General features: G+C 48.6%; 1 protein-coding gene across 2 annotated transcripts in view; it reads right to left on the reverse strand.

Moving 5' to 3' along the window:
- ARFGAP3 (ADP ribosylation factor GTPase activating protein 3) overlaps window positions 1–24,098 on the reverse strand; it is a 54,801-nt gene extending 30,703 nt beyond the window's left edge. The window contains exons 1-6 of one of the 2 annotated variants that reach the window (XM_043562802.1): window positions 23,917–24,098; window positions 17,521–17,639; window positions 10,366–10,438; window positions 9,234–9,365; window positions 7,265–7,348; window positions 2,285–2,372 (exon numbers count right to left, since the gene is read on the reverse strand). In XM_043562802.1, the coding sequence (XP_043418737.1) occupies window positions 2,285–2,372; window positions 7,265–7,348; window positions 9,234–9,365; window positions 10,366–10,438; window positions 17,521–17,639; window positions 23,917–23,985 (565 nt within the window). In that variant the 5' untranslated portion in view covers window positions 23,986–24,098. The remainder of the gene's footprint in view (window positions 1–2,284; window positions 2,373–7,264; window positions 7,349–9,233; window positions 9,366–10,365; window positions 10,439–17,520; window positions 17,640–23,916) is intronic. The other variant, XM_043562803.1, reaches the window with a different exon arrangement.
- Between the last annotated feature and the right edge of the window lie 2,821 nt (window positions 24,099–26,919).

Raw genomic sequence — 26,919 nt, forward strand, 5'->3', positions numbered from 1 at the left:
TAGCAGCACTATCAACAACAGCCAAAGGATGGAAAGAGCCCAAATGGCCATCGATGGATGAATGGAGAAAGAAGATGTGGTATGTATACACAACGGAGTATTACTCGGCAATCAAAAAGAATGAAATCTTTCCATCTGCGACTATGTGGATGGAACTGGAGGTATTATGCTAAGTGAAATGAGTCAATCAGAGAAAGACAAATATCATGACTTCACTCCTATGAGGACTTTAAGAGACAAAACAGACGAACATAAGGGAAGGGAAACAAAAATAATATAAAAACAGGGAGGGGGACAAAACAGAAGAGACTCATAAATATGGAGAACAAACTGAGGGTTACGGGAGGGGTCGGGGGAGGGGGGAGGGGCTCCATGGGGAAGAAGCACTAAGGAAGCTACTCCTGAAATCACTGTTGTACTAGATGCTAACTAATTTGGATGTAAATTTAAAAAAATAAAAAATTAAATTAAAAAAAAAGAAAGGGGTCTGTCTTCTTACCAGACACTTAGGGTCACAGGCACAAAGAATGAAATGTGCCAAAACGTCACAGACTGCAAATCATACAAAACCCAGCCATGCCAGCGTCCTTCGCATACGAAGGGAACAAGCTTTTTGTCTACATATGAATTGCAAAACGCTTATCACCTGTCTTTAAAGCATCTCTTCGGAACAGAAATGTTGCATGTGTGATAGATTCGTTACTCTCTTCCCTTCACGAGGCTTGAACGTGCACAGAAGGCTCCCCCGGCTCCGAGAGGACAGAAAACCTCCACCCGTTTCCTTGCAGCACCTTTATACTTCTATGATTTATATTTAAATCCTTGACCCGCCTGCACTTTGTTTGGTATAAAGAGTAAAGAAGGAATTCTACTTTACTGTAATATTTTATCCAAAATGCTAGACGCTTGTCCCAACTCATCCACTGTTCCCCAGAACGCAAAGGGTTCCCGTCCTGGTTCCCTGACAGGTCTACTCCTAAGACCAGTAAAATGAAAAACCGGCGTCCTAACATCTGCAGTTTGCTGCAATCTCAGACAGTCCCACCCTTACACCTGCACTTCAGTGCAAACGAAGCGACTTTTCCTCACAGCAAGCTCCCTACCCCGCTCACAGAGACCTGAGTGGCCACTCTCCCAGGACTCTCTTCTCGATAAGTATCAGTCACTCTCTCCGACCCTCCAGCAAAACCCTCGCCAGGAAGTTTCTCGAGTAAGCATCTCAGTCATAAAGCTGGTGGAGTGTTTGGTCTTTGCTACTTCACAACCGAGGTTCTCTCAAGTTCCCCAAAGCAGCTCAGCCCTTCTGGCCACGCTCCAGGGTGCCCACGTAGCTGTCAAATGTCACCTCGTTGTTAATTTGCTCAAGCGTTCCGGCTAACAAAAGATGCTCAGTCTTAAACCAGAAAAGTTGACATCTTGATCCTTGTTATTCCTATCACATAAGTGATGTTTTTAAATGCGAGCAACGGACATAAGTACGGGTACAATAAATACAATCCTATAATAAAGTCACCAGAGGTAAATCATTAGATACCAACTATTCATAGAATCGGTCTTAAAATGGAAATCTTGTTTTCTGACCGTAGAAGTAACAGAGACACATAAAAAAGTTCAGTCACATCAAAACTATATCAAGTTGAAAGTAAAAGTAATTCATTCGGTAATTTTATTCTCTGGTTAACAATTTGGTATGTACCTTCCAGAATGTTTTCTGTGTGTATATGTTTTTGCTTCAGTGTTTTACAAAAATGAGATCATATTTCCTGTTTGGTAATATCTTCTCCCCCCACTATATAATGTACCATGGGCATCTTTCCTTCATGAAATACAAGGATCTTATTTTCTCTTTCCTTTTTTTTTAAAAAAAGATTTTATTTTTAGCGGCACCTGGGTGGTTCAGTCAGTAGAGCGACCGACTTTGGCTTGGGTCATGATCTCACGGCTCAAGGGTTCGAGCCCCGCGTCAGGCTCCGTGCCAACAGCTCGGAGCCTGGAGCCCGCTTCGGATTCTGTGTCTCCCCCTCTCTCTGCCCCTAACCTGCGCACATTCTGTGTCTCTCTCAAAAATGAACATTTAAAAAAAATTTTTTTTTAAAAAGATAAAAAATGATTTTATTTTTAACTAACGTCTACACCAACGTGGGGCTCAAACTCACAACCCTGAGATCAAAAGTCACGTGCTCCACCTACTAAGCCAGCCGGGTGCCCCACAGGACCTTATTTTCTAATAGTTTCATAGCCATTGAACCAAAGGATAACATCACACGACAATTCTGAAGACTACCTTCATTATTAGCTGGAGTGGTCTCCACATTCCTTGGTGACGAAGAAGATGCTTCTGGCTGTGCTGATGTCCAGCCTGTGCCACTCACCTGAAGGTGAGAAAATTCACCAGTCAGCAAAGCAAGAAAAGAAAAAAAAGAAAAAATCAAAGCTAATAATGGAACGGTCACCTTCCAGGTACCTGGGTTAGCGGCAAGGAAAGATAATATTAAGACATGTCTATTCTTTTTTCTTTTTTTTAATTGAAGTATAATTAACGTACAGTATCCCATTAGTTTCAGGTATACAATATAAAGATTCAACAACTCCATATATTACTCAGGGTTCATCAAGATAAGTGTGCTCTTTGTCCCTCTTTACCTATTTCAACCCTTCTTCCACCCCCCCACCCGTGCTTCCTTCTGGCAACCACCAGTCTGTTCTCTGTATTTAAGAGTCTGTTGTTTTATGTGTCTCTTTGGTTGGCTTCTTAAATTCCACATGTGAGTGAAATTACATCGGATTTGCCTTTCTCTGATTTATGTCACTTAGCATTATAGCCTTTAGGTCCATCCATGTTGTTGCAAATGGCAAGAGCTCATTCTTTTTCGTGGCTGAGTAATATTCCTGTGTGTGTGTGCATGTGTGTGTGTGTGTGTGTGTGTGTGATCTTCTTTATCTATTCATCTATGGTGGACATTTGGGCTGCTTCCAGAGTTTGGCTACTGTAAATAATACTGCAATAAACAGGGATATAGATCTTTTTGAATTAGTGTTTTCATTTTCTTGGGTAAATAGCCAGCAGTGGCATTAGTGGATCATATGGTAATTCTATTTTAAATTTTTTCAGGAACTTCCATTCTGTTTTCCACAGTGGCTGCACCAATTTGCGTTCCTACCCATGGTACATGAGGGTTCTTTTCTCCTCACATCCTGTCCAACACTTATTTCTTGTGATTTTGATTTTAGCCATTCTGACAGGTGTAAGGTGATCGCTCACCATGGTTTTGATTTGTGTTTCCTTGATGATGAGTCATGTGGAGCATCTTTTCCTGTGTGTTTGCCATCTGGATGTCTTTGGGAAAATGCTTATTCAGGCCCTCTGCCCATTTAAAAAAAAATTTTAATGTTTATTTTTGACAGAGAGAGAGAGAGAGAGAGAGACAGAGCACGAGCAGGGAAGGGGCAGAGAGGGAGGGAGACACAGAATCCGAAGCAGGCTCCAGGCTCCAAGCTGTCAGCACAGAGCCCGACCTGGGGGCTCGAACTCACGAACTGCAAGATCATGACCTGAGCCGAAGTCGGACGTTCAACCGACTGAGCCACCCAGGCGCCCCTGAAAGCAGCATCTTAATGGTCCCTTCTCGTTATTCGTGGTAGTTACGTTTTTTTTTTTAATATTTATTTGTTTTTGAGACAGAGAGAGACAGAGCATGAGTGGGGGAGGGACAGAGAGAGGGAGACACAGAATCTGAAGCAGGTTCCAAGCTCTGAGCTGTCAGCCCAGAGCTCAATGCAGAGCTCAAACTCACAGACCGCAAGATCATGACCTGAGCCGAAGCTGGACAGTCAACCGACTGAGCCACCCAGGCGCCCCTCGTCTGCCCATTTTTTAATCAGATTATTTATTGTTTTCAGTGTTGAGTTGTACAAGTTCTTTACGTATTTTGGACATTAACCCGTTATCAGACATATCATTTGCAAATACGTTCTCGCATCCGGTAGGTTGCCTTGTCCTTTTCTTGATGGTTTCCTTCGCAACGCAAAAGCTTTTTATTTTGGTGTCGTCCCAAGAGTTTGACTTTGCTTCTGTTCCCCTTGCCTGAGGAGGCATAGCTAGAAAAAGGTTTCCGTGGCTGATGTCACAGAAATTACTGCCTATGTTTTCTTTTAGGAATTTAATGGTTTCAGGTCTTGCATTTAGGTCTTTAATCTATTTTGAGTTGTTTCTTTCTGTGTAGGGTGTAAGAAGGTGGTCCAGTTTCACTCTTTTGCATGTCGCTGTCCAGTCTTCCCATCACCGTTTGTTGAAGAGACTTTTTCCTCATTGTAGAGTCTTACCTCTTTTGTTGTAGATTAACTGACCACGTAAGTGTGGGGTTATTTCTGGCCTCTCTATTCTTTCCATCGAACTGTGTGTCTATTTTTGCACCGATATCATACTGTTTTGATTACTACAGCTTTCTGGTATATCTTGAAATCTGAGATTGTGATGCCTCCAGCTCTGGTTTTCTTTGTCAAGATTACTTGGGCTATTCAAGGTCTTTTGTGGTTCCACACAGATTTTAGGATTTTTTTGTTTCAGTTCCTTGAAAAATGGTGTCGAAAACACGTATATTCTTAAGTCTCTGTTTTAAGGCTCCAATTCCTTATTTTTCCTCCACCAGATTTTTATTTTGTGATAACTTCAGACTTGCAAAAATTCTGCAAAGATAGTAGAGTTTCCATATACGCTTCACCCACCTTCCTCTGATGGTAAAGTACCCACGGCACGTCTGCCAAAACTAAGAATTATCACGGAGGGATCAATGATTTAGCTATCGTTATTAGCTAAACTCCAGACTTTATTCAGATTTCACCACTTTCCCACCCCTGTCTCTTTTCTGTTCCAGGCTCCCATGCTGCATCGGTCGTGTCTCCTGAGTCTCCTCCGGTTTGTCACAGCTGCTCAGTCTTTCCTGGTTTTCCATGACCTTCGAGCTTCTGAAGGGTAGCGATCGGCTAGTTTGTAGAATATCCCTCAGTTCGGGTGTGTCCGATGTTTTCTCGTGCTTAGCCTCAGTTTGGGGGAAGAATGGCACAGGGCTGAGGTACCCTTCTCACTGCCACACGTCAGCTTCCCTGAACGTGGGCGATGCGGACCCTGATCCCTTGGTTAAGGTGGTGACTTCCAGGCTTTTCTCTGATAAAGTCACTGTTTTCCCCTTCCCATTCCCCAGTTTTGGGAACAAGTCACCAAGTCTGGCCTGCACTCAAGGGGAGAGGGGGTGAAGCTGCATCTGTGGAGGGGCAGACTATCTACAGATATGACTGAATTTTTCTCTAAGAAAAATCATCCCTTCTCTCCACTTATTTATCCAATCATCTCATCATTATTCGTGGGGACTCGTGGATATTCGTTTCATTCTTTGGATTGTAATCCGAACTGTCGTTATTTATTTTGTTGCTTGAATGATATCAGTTTTGACCACTGGGACCTCTTTCCGGTTGGTCCCTGAGTCCTTTAGACATGCCCTCCCCTATCTGTCACCCGCTCCGCCCAGCACCTGCTTACTTTCCGACACTCCAGGGCACTCCAGGCTCCCCAGTGGCCCGGGCCCTAGAATCGGCCATTTCTCTGAAGGTAGCCCCGGTCCTCCTGGCAATTAGAAACCAAGATGTGGGTGCTGGGTGTGCTTGTGTACCGGAGCGTCCCTGTCGCTGGGCCTCTTGGTGGACAGAGGCGGGTAATACACGTGTGTCTGTCTCTGCTGACCCATGTGTATCCACTACTGTCATCGTGCTCCACTGTGTGTGTGCGTGCGTGAGTGTGCGTACAGAGACATGCTGAAATAAACGTGAGTTCACGTTAATGCTAATTCCACACGAATTCCCACACTAGGCACCAAACTGTCGTCTCCTCCTTCCAGCCTGTCACTTCTATTCCTAACACTTCTCGGCTACTAGTCCTGGACGTTCTAGATCTCGTTCTATATTAAACAAGAGGCACAGATCATGACAGACCACCTTATCTTTTCTTTTGTTTTCTGTTCTCTTCTTCTTTTTTTTTTTTTTTAATTTTTTTTTTAACATTTATTTATTTTTGAGACGGAGAGAGACAGAGCATGAACAGGGGAGGGGCAGAGAGAGAGGGAGACACAGAATCTGAAACAGGCTCCAGGCTCTGAGCTGTCAGCACAGAGCCCGACGCGGGGCTCGAACTCACAGACTGTGAGATCATGACCTGAGCCGAAGTCGGACGCTTAACCGACCGAGCCACCCAGGCGCCCCTGTTCTCTTCTTTTTTGAGAATTGTTTCTGGTAACTGTTAACTATGTCAATGAATGTGTATGTGCACATCATAATAACAACAACAAAAAAATCAAGGCTTAGCAATTTATACACCTTTCCACATTTTACTTGGAAGTTGGTTACAGAACGGGTTAAACAAACAATGCTCCCTCCCCAGTGGGGCTGGGAAGAGGCAGGGCAGTGAACAGACATCTGAGGCTCTGAGCCAGGGGTCCACCTACGTTTCCTCACAGGACAGCTCCGTAAATATTTTAGGCTTTGGAGGGCTCACGTTCCCTGACCTGAGAGATCTGGGGATTGTTCTTGGCTCCTGTCGGACCACGACGACAAAGATCATTATTCTGATAGCATTTACTGACGGTGCACCCTGTGCCAGCTCCTAACTCCTTGCATCTGTACTGACTTCATTCTTACAACAGCCTTGAGATACGGTATGCTCTATGGGCACGACTAAACAGGGACAATGAGGTTCAAACCCCTATTAAAATTTGGGTTAAAAAAAAAAAAAAAACCTGTCTTCGTTCTTGGTCAGTTCCATAGCTGTGACCTGAATCATGGCACCACCAGTAATAACTGCTCAGCCCCCCTGGAGCCTGGGCATGGGCCTGTAACCAAATTCTGGCCACTAGGATATGAATGGAAGTGATGTGCACTGCCTCCAGATTGTTTTAGTAAAAGGGGGGGGGGCACACGCTTCCCTAGAAGCTTCCCTGCCCATTGCTGCGAAAGGTCATGAGCTGGGGCAGACACTTTGGACTGTGAGATAGAAGCCAGTACGTGGAGAAGAGCAAAATAAATCCCTCGGTCAGTCCTGGACAGGCGACTTCCGAACTGCTGATGGAGATTCATTTCTATCTTGTGTAAAGTGATTTATTTCGGGGTTGTTTATCACAGCGGCTTAGCTTGGATCCTAAGTGAAACATTTCAATATATGCCCTTTATAACTGTAGGAGTAAGCATACTTTAAAATTATATAAAGCAGACTACATACCTCAGGAGAAGCATGAGAGGCAAAGAAGTCTTCCTCTTTCGGTGGAGAGGACAAAGGCGGAACCACACAGCTATCAAGCCACAGCTAGAGCAAAAACATAAAGTGTGTGCTGAGTCCTTCACCTGGCTTTAAAAGTTTTTCTTTAATACTCTCACTCCCTTTCTAGAGACCTGTTTGCTAATGATTGGTACTTTCCGCTATTATACAATCAGTTAACAGGCCTACACGGGGCCCCTGAGCACATTTTGGTTATGTGTCAACCCAGTAACTTTTGCTCCCAAGCCTTGAGGATGTCAAGACCAGGTTCACAAGCCGTCTCTGAAAAGGAAAGGTGGAGGGCTTAATATCCAAGTGCATATTGTATCTAGAGTATCATCAATCCTCATTTTTAGTGGATTCCATGTTTGCAAACTCACCTACCTGCCACAATTTATCTGTAACCCCCAAGTCAGGACTTAAGACACTTCTGCGGTCCTTCATAGACATGTGTGGATCAGTAAAGAATGTAGGTCACCCCGAGGTGCACGTTCCCAGCTGAGGCTGAACAAGGTGACGCTCTGTCTCCTTGTTTCAGCTCAAACTGTAAGTAAGTGTCCTTTTTTGTGGTCCATTTAGCGACACATTTTTCACAGTGCTGTGCTTTGTTGGTGATTTCATTGGTTAAAATGGCCCCCAAGCCCAGCGCCGAAGTCCTACCTTGTGTTCCTAAGCACAGGAAGGCTGTGATGTGCCTTATAGAGAAAACACAGAATGAGGTAAGCCCCACCCCCCACCCCCGGGCATGAGTTACAGTGCTGTGGACAGTGAGTTCAATTAATGAGTCAATAATTATATATTAATGATATATTAAATATTATATATATACCTATAGATATATCTAAATATATAGATATCTATAGATATATCTATAGATATATATTATATAGATATATATATATCAATATACTATTAATTATTATATATTTAATTGCATATTAATAATATATTCAGCCTGGCTGGCTCGGCCTGCTTAAGCATCCTACTCTTGATTTCGGCTCGGGTCATGATCTCAAGGTTCGTGGGTTCGAGCCCTGCATCGAGCTCTGTGCTGACAGTGCGGAGCCTGCTTGGGATTTTCTCTCCCTCTCTCTCTCTCTCTCTCTCTGCCCCTCCTACTCCCTCTCTCTCTCACAATAAATAAACTTAATTTTTCTTAATTTAAAAATTTAATAATATATTCAATAAGGTGTCCTTAAATAGTATCACATGTAAGATAAGGTTATGTACTGATCAGCTGATGGGAATGTTGTGACCAGACACTCACAGGAACCTAGCCCTCTCTCTCTCCTAGGAGTGATGTTTCCGCATTTACTCATTCAGTGCATCACTCCCATGAACCTCAAGAATCGACCACACATGGTTTCCTTGCAAGAGAATCCAGCTAGAAGGTTTTACTGTTTGGGATAGGTAACACCACTTTAAAAAAAATTTTTTTTTTTTTTTACTGCTTTTATTTATTTATGAGAGAGACAGAGTACGAGTGGGGGAGGGGCACAGAGAGAGAGACACACACAGAATCTGAAGCAGGCTCCAGGCCCTGAGATGTCAACTCAGAGCCCAATATGGGGCTTGAACCCATGAACCACGAGATCATGACCAGAGCTGAAGTCGGACACTTAACCAACTGAGCCACCCAGGCGCCCCTAAATTCTCTTTTTTACATTTTTATTCACTTTTGAGAGACAGACAGAGACAGAGTGCAAGCGGGGGAGGGGCAGAGAGAGGAAGACTCAGAATCCGAAGCAGGCTCCAGGCTCCGAGCCATCAGCACAGAGCCGACGCAAGACCCGAACCCACGAACTGTCAGATCATGACCTGAGCCGAAGTCGGACGCTTAAATGACTGAGCCACCCAGGAGCCCCCAAAACCACTTTTTGTACCGAAACGAATGTTCATCTGCCGGAGGCGCTCCAACCCACCCGTGACTTACATCAGTGCCATGCTTCCGCGTTGCCTGGGAGGCCAGCGACTTGATTCTCTCCCGATAGAGCTGAGCAGCACGACTGTTGTACTTGGCATTGGTGTCATTGGTGGCACAGCCGTGTTGATGGAAAAAGGAAGACTACAGAGGAAAATGCACGAATTAATAGCAACGCGGCATTAAATCTCACCTGTGACTGAAAACATTACTTCATGTTATGAAGGAGTTTTGGGGAAATACTAGTGAAAACAAAAGTAATTAAACCACATAATTTACAAAAAGAATTCGTACTACCTAATTTAAAGTCAACTCCTCCTCGTAAAAGGGAATGCTTTCCACACATTGAACATTGGTATTTTTGTGTAACCGGGCATGAGGCTCACGGTACAAAATGACAAAGCTGTGACCCTTCATTTCTCCATCAACCCACTTTGGTCATTCTGAATTATTCTGTTATTTGGGGGGACGCTTTCCACTCTGGACTACTTTTAGCTCATGAGAAATTCATTTCAATTTGAATTCCTCTAACTTGGAATTTCTGACAAATTGGTTAACAGGGGCCACGCCAACCATCACCTTGTCTAGTGCTGTTTCTTCGTGAACAGAAACCACAGCATAAGCACGAGATAAGATAAACGTTTCAACAGTTAGAGGAAACTGTTTCCAACCACCTCATAAGGGTCGGAATTCATATCTCAATGAAAGCAGGCATTCTAGAAACCTGTATGAGCAATCCTCGTATTGACCCAACTGGATTCATCAGATATACTGGGTTTGTAAATGAAGTTTAACATATTTGAGGCTCTTTATTTAGGTTTGTAAGGGAGGGTAAAGAGACCTGCTCTTTTAAAACTATAAGTTAATTGGACACTTGAGAAGTTATGTTTTACGCAGAAGTTACTAAGAAAGGGGATCTCCTTTGTCTTGTTCGGCGCTGTATCTCAGCACCCAGCCCAGAGCTTTGTGCTTACGAGGTATTTAAAAGATTTGGGGATAAACAAGTTACCAGGGCCATCCACTCCCAGGCCCGTCGTCTTGTCTTAGCTACTCAATAGGGCCTTCCAAACTCATACATGCAAATACCCAACTTCCCTCCCCGCTGACAGCGAGAAGGGAGACAGCAGGTCTGCGATGAACTTACTGCGTGAGCATTTCCTCCAACTTGCATGCATCGCAGCTGAAACCAAGACCAGTTCGAGTCCAGCTCAGTAGATCTAAATGGGGAGAATGTTCGCAAATGTTAACACGTTCTTCCCCCAGAACGAAGCCACCAAAGTTTTGGAAGCAAGAGTTCCCTTGATTTTCAGCATCCTGGAGACTTCTAGGTCTGTGTTAACAGTGACAGGGGATGTGCTGGGCCTGCAGAGCCTGTGATAGTGATGCAAACAGCTCCCGGCCCCTCTCATCCTTCCTGGCAGCCATGTTTCCGATGGCCCAGCCACACGCTCCCCTCCACGCGTGACCACAGGTGGGCCGCCCCAGGCCAGGAGCACTTCCGCTGCTCCAGACAGCGCCTCATCTGGGGCTCAGGGACAAGACGAGCTTCCTGGGCCGTTGGAACAACTGTGGCTCCTCGCCTCCCATTCTCAGTGGCTTATGATCTAAAAATCGGTAACGTCTCTCTGCTCAAAACAGATGTGCTCTTCTGATTTTTCAGATCAGCTACGCATTTGTCCAGTCCGACCTCTAACGGGAGACTCGGGGACGCTCACAGTCTCATCAGCAAGCAGAAGGGACCTAACCAACACCACCGCCATCAGGGAGGGGAGAAAACTCAGGATTTAGTGCTCCTGACGTGAAAGCTGGAAGGGCCTTCTCCCCTACCACACCTCGTGCTCTACTTCTCTGCAACTGAGACCAAATCCAGGCAAGGTAAAGGCAATAACCGTATTTCCCAACAATAACAATTCGCCGAGCGATCACTGTAAAGCAAGGTGTGATATTCCAACAACGTTAGAAGCCTTTACATTAAATCCGTAGGTAACAGCAAAAAGCAAGGCTGTCCCATATGTAACAGCTTGTCCCCCACTAACTGTAAAGGAACGTGGACATTTCTGAATGGGTGTAGGTAGAGTACCTGTACAAAATAGGAAGGTAAAGGGGCGCCTGGGTGGCGCAGTCGGTTAAGCGTCCGACTTCAGCCAGGTCACGATCTCGCGGTCTGTGAGTTCGAGCCCCGCGTCGGGCTCTGGGCTGATGGCTCAGAGCCTGGAGCCTGTTTCCGATTCTGTGTCTCCCTCTCTCTCTGCCCCTCCCCCGTTCACGCTCTGTCTCTCTCTGTCCCAAAAATAAAACATAAACATTGAAAAAAAAAAACACAAAATAGGAAGGTAAAAAGAAAAGACGCCTCTTTTCCTTTTATACTGCCCTCCCATTTGCCAATTTCTATGCCTATTTGTATTGCTTATTAGCCTTTGTAAACGTTAGAATGTTATTTTGAAGCCAACAGCTACCCTAAAATAACAACACTAATACATATCATTACTTGCACCTGTAACAAATCCACTCCGTGTCAATACATAAAAAGCAAAATTTAATCTACCCTTTATAAGCAGCAGGTTTCCCAAAGACAAAAATAAAATCTTTTAGAATTTGATGACCAGGCAGTGTGACTAAATGATATACCTTGTTCTGAGATCCTTTTTCTGATGGATCTTAGCCACATGTTCACGACTCTGCATCAGACGGAGTCAGGTACCACCCCCATCCCACGCTGTCAGAGCATGGCAGGTAACAGCACAGCCTCTGGAGACAGACTGAGACAGAACAAAGCTCAACTCTGCCATGGCTAGCTGGATGACCTCGGAGAAGTTACTTAGCTTCTCTGTGCCCGCTTTCCTCATGTGCAAAGCAGTGATAATTATAGTATTATCTATCTCACTCTTGTAGAAATCAAACAAGCTAATATCTGCAAAGTGCCTGGCTCGCGGTCAATCCCATATGGCTAAAATTCTCACCGTCGCCATCACCATGATCATGTTAACCCTGTCACGCTGTGTCAGGTCAGAAGCAGCGAGCTCCAGAGGACAGGAATGTCCCACGTTTTTCTGCCACACTCCTACAACAGGCACATAACAGGTACCTGAATTTGGGCTGACTTAATTAGGTCCTAAAACTGAGGCTGCAAGTACTTGGCTTTGCTAATCGGCCTCAACTTTTGGTCTTAAACTATCTTAAAAAAACAAAAAAAAAACAAAAAATAGGGGCGGTTCTGCCATTTAAGGGTCCAACCTCAGCTCAGGTCGTGATCTCACGGTTCAGTTCATGAGTTTGAGTCCCACACTGGGCTCTGTGCTGACAGCGTAGAGCCTGCTTCAGATCCTCTGTCTCCCTCTTTCTCGGCCCCTCTCCGGCTCGTGCTCGCTCGCTCTCTCTCTCTCTCTCTCTCCAAATATTACTCTATATATTCCTTAGAAAAAAAGATTAAAACGAATTGTTCCTGAACTGGGTTGTGGAGCCTGAAACTAGTCAACCTTTAGAGGAAACTTAATTGCTCACGAGTGCCCATTCCTACACGAGGAGCTGACTTCACTGTAGGTGATTTCTTCCCTCCAATGTAGATTGACAGACACGAAAGGTAATTGACAGTCTGTGACAGCGCTAAGAAAAAAGTCAAGCAGAGGCAGTAAGAAAAGTGGAAGAATCAGTGACACTTTAACAAAGTGGCTCCTGTTAGCAGCCAAGTCAATGAGAAAAGACGCTTCCCACAACCTCTGTAATCCTTACATGAGTCCAGTATAACCTCCCCAAAACTGCATGAATTAGCTTCCCTAGTGGCTGCCAGAGTCAGTAAGCAGCACATTTAAATCGATTTTAGAAACCAGAAGGAATCTCACCAAATAAACATGACAAAGCTATCACGTAATCAAAAATTTTAAATGGAATTTCATCCATCCAGCACCGTTAATCTAGACTTTGGCTCACAGACAAGCCCGGGAACAGCTTCAGGAGCCGCCTGTTGCTAGCTGGCTTGGCTGCTTGATTGAAGGCCACCACGCAAGGCGTTGCCTTCCTACACGAACATCACAAGTGTTTCTCCTCCGGCATCCGCTGGGCGGGCACACACGTGACTCAGACCTGATCGCTGGCGGCATCTGCGGGGGACTCACCATGTGCCAGGCTTTATGTGGGTTCATCCGCTTTCTTCTCCCAAAGCCTCTACGATGACTCCCCGGCTTCTCATCCCCACGTTCAAGGGAAGGAAACAGAGACACCGAGAGGCAAGCAGCACACCCAGAAACAGTTGGGGTGGTGCTGGGCTTCAGCCCCCAGCAGCCAGGCACAGTGCCCTCTCTCCTCACGCCTGCCCAGCACCGCCTGGCCAATGTCTGTGGGCACCTTCTGTGCCCGGGGCCCAGGTCGGCCTTCCTGCGTTCGCCCCTCAAGGTCTCAGCAGTTAAGTACAGGCTCTTGGCCTGGCAGTCAAGACCCTCCACAACGTCCCCCAAATCTTCCCCTTGAAATCCTATGTCTCTTCATTTTCCTCTGCCTAGACAAATTAGCTACTAGGGCCCCCCCCCCGGGTGGCTCGGTCAGTTAAACATGCGACTCTTGGTTTCAGCTCAGGTCATGATCTCCAGGTTCGTGAGTTCAAGCCCTGCATCGGGCTCTGTGCTGACAACAAGGAACCTGCTTGAGATTCTCTCTCTCCCTCTCTCTAGTCCTCCTGCGCTCTCTCTCTCTCACAATAAATAAATTTTTTTAAAAAGGTGGTTACTTGGGGCGCCTGGTGGCTCCGTCGGTTGGGGGTCCGACTTCCGCTCAGGTCATGATCTCGTGGTCTGTGAGTTCGAGCCCCACGTCAGGCTCTGGGCTGACAGCTCAGAGCCTGGAGCCTGTTTCAGATTCTGTGTCTCCCTCTCTCTCTGACCCTCCCCCGTTCATGCTCTGTCTCTCTCTGTCTCAAAAATGAATAAATGTTAAAAAAAAAAAAAAAGTAGTTACTAAACAGTTCACTTTTTCCAGCCTCTATACTTTTTTAAATTATTTATTTATTTATTTATTTATTTATTTATTTATTTAGAGGGAGAGAGAGCATGCGCGCATGCGTAAGCCAGGGAGGGGCGGGGGGGGGGGGGGGGGCGGGGGCGGGGAGAGAATCCAAGCAGGGATGCTGGGTTCGATCTCACAGCCCTGAGATCATGACCTGAGCCAATATCAAGAGTCAGTAGCTCAACCGACTGAGCCACCCAGGCGCCCCATACCTTTTCTCAAAGCCTGACTGCTGACCTCCTCTCCCCTGCCTTGTTTCCATGATCAAAATCTCACCAAAACCTCGAAATTCATTGCAAATGTTACCACCTCGTGGTCAACTTGGACTGACTTTCCAACCGGAAGTAGAGGCAGTGCTGTTTTCATGTCCTATGGGGCACTTTACGGTCTATCTTTTTGTTTCTTTTTTTTTTTTTTATTTTACTTTTTTAGTGTTTATTTACTTTTGAAGGAGAGGGAAACAGAGTGTGAGCGGCGGACGGGCAGAGAGAGAGGGAGACACAGACTCCGTGGGGCTCGAACCCACAACCCGTGAGATTGTGACCTGAGTCGAAGTAGGATGCTTAACCAACTGAGCCACCCAGGCCCCTACAGTCTATCTTCTTATTCACGCTGTACTGAAGCCTGTCCCTACCCTGCTACTAGATTCCATTCACCTTTCATAAGCTCATGAAATACTTAACAGTGAACCTGAGAGGACAGGGCTGGAGGGAGAGGAGCACGGGGAGGCGCAGATGCCCCAGGAGCTGAGGCCCGGAGTTCAAGCCCCGGGAGGTGGTGGGCAGGGGCCAATACAGTTACATCCTCTGCAGTCAGCTCCGAGGCAGCTGGCCATTTCCGTGGACGCCTAACCCGCCTTTCCCTTTTTGGTTGGCAAAAGTTCATAGGTTTTTTCCTTTGTAAAATTGTTGACTTGAAATTCTACTTAAAAAAAAAAAAAAAAACAAAAAAACCCTCCATTTAAATAAACATTCCACCCATGCCAAATTGTTCATCTGTTCGTGACTGGGAGGTGGGACTGTTGGGGGGGTGGGGCGGTGCGTGCGTCTGGCAGGGGAAGAGGGTGTAGAGGGGCAAGGGATTCTAGAGGAAGGACTTTTCACTTACTTTATGAACTTTGGGACTGCTTGGATTTTTTTTTTTTTTCCCAATGACCTAGCGTTTGTAATTTCTTCCCACCAAGAAAAAATTTTAAATTTTTTTTTTTCAACGTTTATTTATTTTTGGGACAGAGAGAGACAGAGCATGAACGGGGGAGGGGCAGAGAGAGAGGGAGACACAGAATCGGAAACAGGCTCCAGGCTCTGAGCCATCAGCCCAGAGCCTGACGAGGGGCTCGAACTCCCGGACCGCGAGATCGTGACCTGGCTGAAGTTGGACGCTTAACCGACTGCGCCACCCAGGCGCCCCCAAAAATTTTAATGAGCAAACCTCCGCCTCTTAAAAACAAAAACCCTGCTGAGTACTCTCACCTTCCTTGACTTCCTCTTGCCCAAATCCTAGACTGCTGCCCTCCGGTTGTATAGGACTTTTGGACAGTTGTTTCTGAATCATTTATAAACACTGCGATTCATAGTTCTATTTATCTGACTTTTAAAAGGCTAGTCATTAAACCTACAGCAGCCCAGACAGACCCTGCTGTCTAGCCTCATTATGATCTGGGTCAGTCCTCCCCTCACCAGGGAACACGTCAGAAGACCGCCTGATTGCCTGGAATGGTTTATACTGGAGGTGTGCTTTGCTGGAGAGGCAAAGGGAGGGCCAGATTACAAGGGCGGGACTTGGCACAGAGGAAGAGGGACAGAACACAGTGAAGACAGAAAGGAAGACCAATGGAGTCCAGACTTCATGAGCTCTGGGCAGAGCAGCTCACCTTATGGTAACCAGTTAACAACCAATCCGGGGGGTGGGGGGGTGGGGGGGGGGTGGAGAGGAGGGAAGTACCCTAAAAAGAAACCTGCCCGGGCAAGTAAATCCCTCAACATTTAAAGAAAAGGACAAGAACAGGACAGTGTATTCAAAATATCCTGGGAGCAGCATCTAAGACAAAAAGACCAGAAATGGATAGATACTCTGAAACCAGGAAGAACACAAAAGAACTCCCTTTTCTAAGTAATTGCCTACAGAGTTATGTGGCTATAAATATTTAGCCCATCAGCCTCTACAAACTGATTTCCGGAAAAAAGAACTCACGAAAGTACATCAGAATGTTTTTTTTTTTTTTAAGTGAATATATTTTTAAAAGAAAATTATATTATTTTTACTATGTAGCTTTTGTGCCATTATCGAAAATGTCTCATTACAAATAATAATCGATTTATCTTATAGGAACCAATGTTCTTCATAGTAATAGTATTATATCGATGTTCCTTAAGTCATAAGGAATGGAGGGGGGGTTGCTGAAGAGCAAGCCTCGCTCAGTTCCAAGTGCTGAGCCTGCCTGGGGATCCTTTTATTATTTCAGATTATTTTATTTCACACAAGGGCACTTCAGCCTCCCACCGGACTGTGGGGCTGTGTCCAAGGGGGCCACACGCAAAAGCCCCATCTAGGCTGCAACCAGACTGTCCAGAGTAGAAGATATGTACTCCCCAGAGGGAGCCAATGGCAGCCCACGTCTGCAGATTAAAGAAAAAAAGACTTTCTTTTTACAAGCACTTGAAATTGCCACTCAAATTCCCAACACAATCATTCACTCAGGCTTCGTGAGGTCAGCGGCCCTGGGAGCCAGAGCTGTAGGCCTGTGCTATAACGAGCCTTCTCACCTTTTTCAATCTTTATTTATTTTTGAGAGAGAGAGAGAGAGAGAGAGAGAGACAGAGCATGAGTGGGGAGGGGCAGAGAGAGAGGGAGACACAGAATCCGAAGCAGGCTCCAGGCTCTGAGCCGTCAGCACAGAGCTCGACGCGGGGCTCGAACTCACAACCAGGAGACCATGACCTGAGCCGAAGTCGGACACTCAACCGACTGAGCCACCCAGGCGCCCTGCTTCTCACCCTTTGTATCAGCTCTCCTCCAGGCCCGCAGCACCCCAACCCCCTGCTGTCGCTATCTGCTGGTTATTAGAAGGGGATAAAAGGAAGGGAAGAGGGTCTCAGATCCTCCCTCCTGACTCTGTCTGCAGCACCACAGCCTCAGATCTCTGACACAGAGCTCTACGGGACAGTCACCGAACGGAAAATAAGTCATCTTCCCAGTTACCTAACTATAAAGATTTCGATCCCCGCGACTCCTCGCTGGCCTCTCATAAGCAGAAAAGGGGAAAAGAATCGCTTTCGCCCATGACGAAAACAGACTCACTCACCTGATAAAGCTCAAGTGGACCCCGAGTGACCTGTGTGACCCTGAGCAGTCGATGCAAAGGAACACTCCGTAGGTTATACTCGCCCAGCTGGGGTTCTTGGCCCCACAGTCAAAACACACCTGGAAGACAATTTCAAAACTCAGTTATTAATTCATCCCTATCAGCTAAATGAGCCATCTTACAGGCTGTGATACATGATCGAGCTTGAAAGCTGCTTAACGTTCACAATTTGAAACGGGTTAGTACAAAATATCTCACCTGGTTGTTTTTTTTTTTTTTTTTTTTAAACCTCAACATTTGGGGCGCCTGGGAGGCTCAGTTGGTGAAGCGTCCAACTCTTGGTTTTGGCTCAGGTCGCGCGATCTCACAGTTTCGTGAGTTCGAGCCTCACGTCAGGCTCTGCGGGGAACCTGCTTGGGATTCTCTCTCTCCCCCTCTCTCTGCCACTCCCTGACTCACCCTATCACTGTGTCTCTCAACATAAATAAGTCAACTAAAAAAAATTTTTTTTAAAAACCCTGAACTTTCAATTTCTTTATTATTATGTTACAGGTAATTATGTATTAATTAGGCATCAGCAGGGCTCCCTACCAGTCACGCGAATGAACACTAACCAGGGACGTCCCCCTGGTGGGAACACTCAAGGCCTTGTGGCCTCGTGGCCTTCCAGCCAGTGGCTCTCCACTGGCCCCCAGTCAGCTGAGGCGGAGGGGATGGGAGCCGCCCTCACTTGCGCGGGGTGACCTGTGACCAGTAAGAAGGCAGAAGTTTCCAAGATTAGATAATAAAAGACGCCGTGGCTTCCTTTCTGTCTCTTACCACCTCTCTCCCCTGGAGCACTGGCTCTGGGGGAGGCTAGCTGGCAGGTCTGGGGGACACTCGAACGGCCCAGGGGAGAGGCTCAAAGTGGTGAGGGACGGACGCCCCGAGGGCAACGGGCCGCTGAGGAGCAGGGGCCGGCGGAGCACTTCAGGACCAAGCTTGAGAGTGGGGAACCCCAGCCTGGAGAGACGGCAGCCCCAGCAGACGGCCTGATGGCACCCTCATGAGAGAGCCAGGGCCCTCCTCCCTCAACACTGACTGAGGTCAAACAGTCCTCATCTGAGAGCGTCTGGCAATAGGGGCATACAAACGACTTTAAAATATCCAGAGTTTGTCACGGAATTTAATATTTATAATTAATTAAAGTCAGAACAACAGAAGGGGACGGGGCGCCTGGGTGGTTCAGTCGGTTGAGCGTCTGACTTCGGCTCAGGTCGTGATCTCACAGCTCATAAGTTCGAGCCCCGTGTCCGGCCCTGTGCTGACAGCTCAGAGCCTGGAGCCTGCTTCGGATTCTGTGTCTCCCTCTCTCTCTGCCCCTCCCCTGCTCATGCTGTCTCTCTCTGTCTCAAAAATAAAAATAAAAACATTTTTAAAAAAATTAAAAAAAGAACAACAGAATGGCAAAAACTCCACTAATAAGAGAACGTTTTTTTTTTTCTTCCAGAATAAGAGTCCCAGATTTTAAATACACTTGATAGACAGAGACGCCTATGGGAAGTTTGTCCCAACTACAGTCATCAAGAAAGATCTGGCTTCTGGCCTTCTGAGGGCAACGCGAGAGTGAAAACATGGGCGGATTTTCCAAAGGCCCTCAGCACGACAGGCTCCCACGAAGTATGGGGTTAGAGTGACAACTGACGCGGAAGGTGCCGGTCCGCTCCAGTGTTTACTGACTACCTGCTGTATGCCAGATACCATGGTAGGCACTAAGGTATTTGAGAACGGATTCCACAAACACCTGCTGGGACCCTGTCCCCTGCCAGGCCACCTGCTGGCCTTTCTGGAGCTCACTGCGCAGGGGGAGGGTAGGACACAGAAATTAAGATGCCCCGAGGTAACAGCCAGTCGAGTAAGGAATCCCCTTCCGTGGGACCCCAAACAGTGTGACCAACTCTGCCAACGGCGCTGCCCCTCTGCAAGAGGCCGCCCGTAGTCCCCCACTGACTCAACCAATCGTTGTGCACTTACTACCAAGTGAGGACCGGAAACACGGGAAGCAGACATCCGAAGGGGGTTCAGGAAGAGTCTGCCCGCGTGGAGCCCGCACATGCACCCACAGTCAGCAGGCAAGAAGGCAAGACGGTTAGTTATAGGCGGAATCTTAGTAAGCAAGGACAGGAGAGAAAAAGTTCTCTAGACAGCCCCCGAGAGGCAACTGGACTCTCAAGAACAGAATCTTAAGGCACAGTAAGCGGCGACAGCCTGCGGAGGAGAGGCCCCGCGAGGGAGGTGACAAGGGCGATGGCGCACGGCCCAGAACGGGCAAGACTGAGAATCTTCCCGGTGTGGGCTTGTCGCGTGGCTGGGGAGAGCGCAGACTGGCTTCTAACAGGCTGGTCTCAGCACCCTCGTGACCAGCAGCTAAGATGAGAAACTGCCAGAACGTAGCTCCGCGAGGGCAGGCGTCCTATCTTGTGCACCCGAGCTGAGCACGGAGCCTGGCACCAAGTGGGCACCTACTGAATGCACACACAGGTTGTTGGACAGTGTGTAGGGGCGGTTGAGATCAGGTACTGCGGGGTGTGAGACCAGCAGGCAGTTAGCGATGCAAGTCTGGCTCTCACACATGCTGGAGCGGGAGGCGGCTTTGAGAGCGGGATTGCACTTGGTTGTGATATGCAGTCCCACAGCAAAACTGAGATATGGTTTTCTTTTGCTTTTCCTTTCTTTTTTTTTCTTTTTTTTTTTAGTTTACTTCTTTATTTCGGGAGAGAGAGAGAAAGAAAGAACGAGTGGGGGAAGGGCAGAGAGGGAGGGAGAGAGAATCTCAAGCAGGTCCCTCGCTGTCAGCACGGAGCCCAACTCGGGGCTCGATCTCACGAACCCCAACTGTGAGATCATGAGCTGAGTGGAAATCAAGAGTTGGACGCTCAACCGACTGAGCCCCCCCGGCGCCCTGAGATACGGTTTTCTAAGCAGAATATCACTTCTCATGGTGTTGGAAAGCAACTATCTCTAACGGTTGGCTTTGCCTACTGACGAGAGTAACTACTAGAGAAGTAACAGCTAACGCGGAGTGTTTATTCCACATCAGGCACTGCTATTGGCCAACTGGACCATCCTAACAACCCTACAAGAAGGCATTATTATTATCCCCATCGAGGCCAGCTTCTGGGCACACGTGTGACCTATACGGCCGCCCAGGGCCCCACGGCTGCTTAATGCTCCGCTGTCCCATCTTGAAATTCTCAACACTTTTAATTTTTTAATTTTTATTTTAGAGAGAGAGCGCGCACGCACGAGCAGGCAAGAGGGCGGAGGAAGAAAGAAAGGGAGAATCTTAAGCAGGCTCCACGCTCAGCATAGACCCCGACACAGGGGCTCGATCCCACAACCCTGGGATCATGACCTGAGCCAAAATCGAGCCGGACGCTCAACCGACTGAGCCACCCAGGGGCCCTGAAATTTCCAACGCTTTTTAAACAAGGGCCCTGCATTTTCATTTTGCACATTTCGTATTCTCCGCAAAGCACTTGGTGTGGGTTTTCACCCCCATTTTAGAGAAAACTAAGGAATTACGAAGTGAAGTATCACAGCTGAGAAGCGGGATCTTGGGGACTCTACACCCCCAGCGGTCTGCCCCAGGGCTCACTCTTCACCCCTCACCACACTGCCTCTCACAGGCCAGGCTGTCCTTTACCTGTCTTCCACCCGCCAGACTGGAAGCTTCCTGAGGGCAGGAGTCTGTCTCTGGATCCCTCAGTGTGCCCCACCGCTCTGTGGACCGCAGCTGCCCAGCGAATACTTGTTGGCGGAACAACTCAAGCAATCGAGCAGTAAAACTCGAGCAGTAAAACACAGAGAGACCAGGAAGGACTTCTCAAACCAGAAAACAGACCCTTCTGAGTTAAAACCTTGATCCACGGTAAATATTCGTCACACACGAGCAGGAGACATCGGATAACGTATTCTTAAAGTAAACCACGTGGTTTCTTTTGAAGTACCTCTTCCGTCTGTATATCTTACAGCTCTCTCCATTACAGCCCCTTCTTAAAAATGCTTACGGTTAGGGCGCCTGGGCGGCTCAGTCGGTGAAGCGTCTGACTTCGGTTCAGGTCACGATCTCGCGATTCGTGAGTTCGAGCCCTGCATCGGGCTCTGTGCTGACAGCTCGGAGCCTGGCGCCTGTTTCAGATTCTGTGTCTCCCTCTCTCTCTGCCCCTCCCCTGCTCACGCTCTGTCTCTCTCTCTCTCTCTCTCAAAAATAAACATTAAAAAAAACTTTTTAAAATGCTCACTGTTCCCCAACTCTTCCACATCACTAAAATGAGTTTTCATCTTTGCTTATCTAACGGTTTCTTCCTAAGGATCAAGTGAAAAATTCTTCGTCAAGAAAGGTAGCACAATGCTGCGGAACACTACCAGAAAATATTTTTGCTCCACGCTTTTATTAATCCTGTTACGGGACATAACATTTTCCACAGGTGCGTGGGTTTGTGACAATAACAGTAACAATAAACTAGCTGATACTAGTGGGGACCGGCACATGGAGGTACTGTTCCAACTGCTTTTCTTGGGTTTTCTCATTTAATCCTTTGCAATAACCCTCTGGGTTAGAGCCTGCTCGTGTCTCCATTTTCCGCTGAGGAAAATGACGTACAACGTGGCCAAGGAACCTGCCCAAGGTGACATAGTTACCAATAAGCCCACACGTATCCCTCAAAGGGTCCTAAAGACGATGAGCTCTTCCTTAAAAGAAGGCACCTTCGGGGCGCCTGGGTGGCTCAGTCGGTTAAGCGTCCGACTTGGGCTCAGGTCATGATCTCACGGTCCGTGAGTTTGAGCCCCGTGTCGGGCTCTGTGCTGACAGCCCAGAGCCAGGAGCCTGTTTCAAATTCTGTGTCTCCCTCTCTCTTGGACCCTCCTCCGTTCATACTCTGTCTCTGTCTCAAAAATAAATAAATGTTAAAAAAAAAAAAAATTAAAAAAAAAAAAAAAAAAGGAAGGCACCTTCCCTTCGATGAATTCAGAGAAGACACACTGTTTCGGAGATAGAGCAGACAAAAAGTGTAACTTCTACACTGCCAGGCGCAGACCCTAACCTTGTCTAGCTCTAGGGCAACCACTCTTTGTAATAACAGATGAATCTAAATTTGAAAATCAAGAAAACGGCCAAGAAATGGGCACTCGAGAATTCCCGGAGCCTTTCTCCTCCTCCGACTTCCCAACATTCATCAGACATCCCCTCCAATAAGCCGTTTCCTTTCTCATCCTCGTAGTCTGTAAAAATACAGGCTCCCTTCCAAGGCTTAGGACAAAGACGTCTTAATTTTGCGAAACTCGGGATCTTTCCATGCTGGGACGCCCCGGATCACGACCATGATCGTTAACAGCTGTTCACTTTGGAGGTGACAGTGGGGAGCCCGACAAACTGCTGCCACGGGAGGGGAGGGGAGAGTCCACGCTGACGCCCTGACAGCCCTTTGCACTCTCCAGCTTCCACGCTGACCTGTGATCCTCAGGGGAGGGTGTCACGTGAGCGCGATGTGTCATCACAACATCTCCAGCCGGTTGCGAAAAGTTGTAAAAGTCAGAGGAGAAAACCACCTCTGAGACCAAAAAAAAAAAAAAAAAAAAGGAAAACCCCAATCTCCAAACTCTCCAAAGATTTTAGAGAGACCCAAAGGGAAGAAAGAGAAGGGGGTGTACGGTGGGCCTTCTTAGCAAGAGAAAAGAGGCCATTGAACACACACCACTTGGCCGCTTTAGCAGACAGGGAAACTGAGGCTGCCATCAAAAACCACGGGCAACCAAGCAGGCTCCAACAGGCACCCCAGGAACTTCAGAGGTCAGCTCCAGTGTGCGGGGCTGGGGGTGGGGGGTGCGGGGTGGGGATTGGGGTCGCACGAGCTTCCCCACGCGCCCAGCGCTGCCAGCTGGAGTTTCCGAGCCGGTGCATGCGTCCCAGCTGGGTCACAGGTGGCCTGCGGTGTCCGCCCCGCTCACAGGAGCCCCTGTGTATGCCCCCCAGCCCTCTCTCGGGGCCCCGAGCTCGCCCGCAGCTCTCTCCAGAACTCACGGGGTCCACTCCGCCACCCTGCCCCCCGTGTGTGCTCCCCCGCTCGGTGTCAGGAACCACAAGGTCTGTGCCCCCCCCCCCCGGCCCCCGGGACCCCCAAGTGCCCGCCCCGCCCGGGGCCCCGGTGTGCGCCCCCTCCCCCCCTCCCTTGCTGAGGCTGGGGGCGGCGCGCGGCCCGGACTCCAGCGAGGCCCAGGCGCCGCCGCAAGTGCGACGTGTCACAGGCCGGGCCGGCCCCTCCTCCCGCGGCCGCGGCCACTGCCGCAGCAGGGGCCGCCCGCGGGGTTCGGCGCCGATGGCCAGCAAGCCTCAACACGCCCGGCAGCCGTTACCTTATTGGTGGGCACCGAGCGGAGGCGCTTGAAGATGGTCAGGATGTCTTGCTTGCTGGGGTCCCCCATGGTCACCACAGAAGCGAGGCGCCGCCGGCCCGGCCAACCGGGAAGGACCAAGCAGGAGCGGTTGCCGCCTCCGGGAGATAGACGGCGGCCGAAGGGGGCGGGGCTGAGCGTGACGGCCAGGCCCCGCCCCCTGCCCCCGCCCCCTGCCCCGCCCACAACCGGAGCTCACGCGCCGCTCTCTTCTCGCGGCCTCGCTCGGCAGCGCCGCTGGCTCCGCCCGCTCGGGCCCCGCCCCGGCGCTGTCCGCGCGTGCGCAGGAGTCTCGGGCGCCTTCTTCCGGTCGCCGTCTGCTCCCGGCCGTGCGAGGCGAAGCTGGGGGCGGATGGGTTTGGTTCCCGCGCGCTGGCGCTTGGGACCCGCCGCCACTCGGGCTGGTGGATCGCCACGTCGACCGACGGCCGACTGCGTGCTTGGCCGAGGTCTTCTCACCTCGTCCTCGTGAGGGCGCAGAACCAGTCCCTCCAGGTGGCAGAGGAGGAGACGTGAGGGCAAAGGGCCGACCCGCCACCTCCCGACGCCGATTGTCGCTTGTCACCTTCCTTCCTTTAAAAAAAAAATCTTTTTTTTCATTAAGGTGAAGCCGACCCCTGGGGTGGGGAAGCTTTCATCGCCCGAAAATTGGTTTTCTTAGAGGATCTGTTTGGGTATCGGGTCAGCGAGAGAGGGCCGTTCTCTTGAGGTTCAGCCCCAACTGGTGAATAGACCAGAAAAGCAGCGCGACTTTCCCCAGCGCCCCGGGCTGCAGCCCATCCTTTGGCTGACGTTACAGAGGGTTTGAACTCGAGGAGGGGCGCCTGGGCGGCTCGGTCAGTTAAGCATCTGGGTTCGGCCCAGGCCACGATGTCACGGTTCATGGGATCGAGCCCGGGATCCGGCTCTGCACTGATGGCGAGGAGCCTGCTTGGGATGCTTTCCACCCCCCCCCCCCAACTCTCTCAATAAATTAGTAAATTTTTAAAAATATAAATAAACTCGTGGAGAAAGGTGCCTCTTTCAACTGTTTGGGTGTCGAGCCGCCAGGAAATTGTCACCTGAGGCTGGGGTGCACCTGGGTAGTGCATGCACGTGCAAGGAAAACGGGGCAACCTTAGCTCCAAGCCTGATTCAGCCCGCTACTTCCTCTTCTGTGGCCTTGGTCAGGTCGCCTTGACTCCTGGCTTGCTCATCTGTACAATGGGGCTGGAGATGAAGAATCAGGGCACCCCCGGAAGCAGCTTCCCCCCCGGGATCCCTGGAAAAGGCTCTGGCAGTTTCTTTCTGCTTTTAGAAGCCAGGAGTGCTCACTCAACCTGTGTGGTTAGATGCCCTCAGGGGAAGTTGGCAGCTTGCTGGGATGTGGACTCAGATAAACCCAGGGTTGGAACTTTTCCTCAAGGAAGGAAAACACGACCGTCCAGAACAGTGAGTTACTTTTGCAGATAGCTGTGACTGAAAGTTCTTCCTTCTATTGAGTCCAAGTAGATATTCCTGTACTCTGGGTCCCTTGGTGTTGATGCAGGCTGGCCCTTCAGAGGACCTGGAGGGAGTCCTGCAGGACCAGCCAAGAGGGCCCTTGGCTTTGCACAGGACAGAAATCCAACCTAGTGGGAGAGAGGAAGTGAGAGCAAAGGTTATTACATAGCGTAAGTGATACAACATAGCAGACGGAACGTCTGGGAGACTCAGAAAGGAAAGAAGAGAGTCTCTCCTTTGCTTGGGGTCTGGGTTGTTGTTGTTTTAATGTGTGTTTTTTTTTTTTTTTTTTGAGAGAGAGAGAGAAAGAGAGAGAATCCCAAGCAGGAGCCATGCCGTCAACACAGAGCCCAACAGACTCAATCCCACCGACCGTGAGATCATGACCTGAGCCCAAATCAAGGGTCAGACACTTAACCGCTTAACTGACCGAGCCACCTGGGCACCCGGAGGGTCTGGGGTTTTAATGGAGGGTCGTGGTCTGGTGTACATGACTTAGGCATCTCAGGACTGGTCAAAACAAGGACAGGGGCTCAGGCGTCCTCCAGAAGCCCTGGAGCCCGGGGTCTTGGCATCGAGGTATCTGGAGTCTGTGGTCTTGGAAAATGTACCTGACGATCCTGCTTGGTCACTCCTTGGATGTTTCTATCATGCTGGAAGGCTCTCAAGAAATCATTAACTCCTTGACCTTTACAAGGAGGATATACGTGAAGGCATGCGCAAGACAGGGGTGCAGGTTCCCGTAGGAAAAAGAGCAGAGAAGTGTTTTTGTGCTTTGTGTTTCTCGTTTTAACGAGGTCCCTTCAGTTTCCCTGTTTGGCCCTACACACAACACCCGGCACGTTTATGAGGAACTGTCCTATCTTTTGATGGGACTGTTTACTCTTTGGAACTGAAATCTTACTTACCAAGTTACATATCAGACTCGGAGTATTATCTGCCCTACGGCATAGAGATCCCCGAGGAGAAGAAAAAGCCATTCAGTGAAGTGCGGTGTCTACGCTGGTAGGCAGGGGTATAAAGGGAGGAACACCACCATTTGTACCCCCATCATTCTCTTAGTCCTCATCTGCTTAAGTGTCCTTCATAGAACTTACTAGCACCTAACACTACGGTCTGTAATACTACAGGCTGCCTCTCTTCGACTGCATATAAGTTTATGGAGATCAGATCTGTTTTGTCTCTGCCTCTGTCCCCCGCACCAAGAACGTGCCTGGCACATTGTGTACATTCACGAAGGATGTGCGGAATAGACTTCGAAGGTAGGAAGCTATAAAGAGCGCCACTCCCAACACGATCACGAGCAAAGACTGGATAATCAACAAAAGCATGCCTTTTCTCAAGCCAGTCAGATGGCTGAGGTTGCAAAGCCACCAAGTAAACTGAATTCCAAAGAGAAACGAGCCTCCCCAAAGAGCAAAGGAACACAAGAACTCCTTCACCTTTGGCAAAGCGTAGGAGAAAGGTGGCCGCCATGCAAGT

This window comes from Prionailurus bengalensis, chromosome B4 (genome assembly GCF_016509475.1).
Source record: "Prionailurus bengalensis isolate Pbe53 chromosome B4, Fcat_Pben_1.1_paternal_pri, whole genome shotgun sequence".
In the NCBI taxonomy this organism is placed as follows: Eukaryota; Metazoa; Chordata; class Mammalia; order Carnivora; family Felidae; genus Prionailurus; species Prionailurus bengalensis.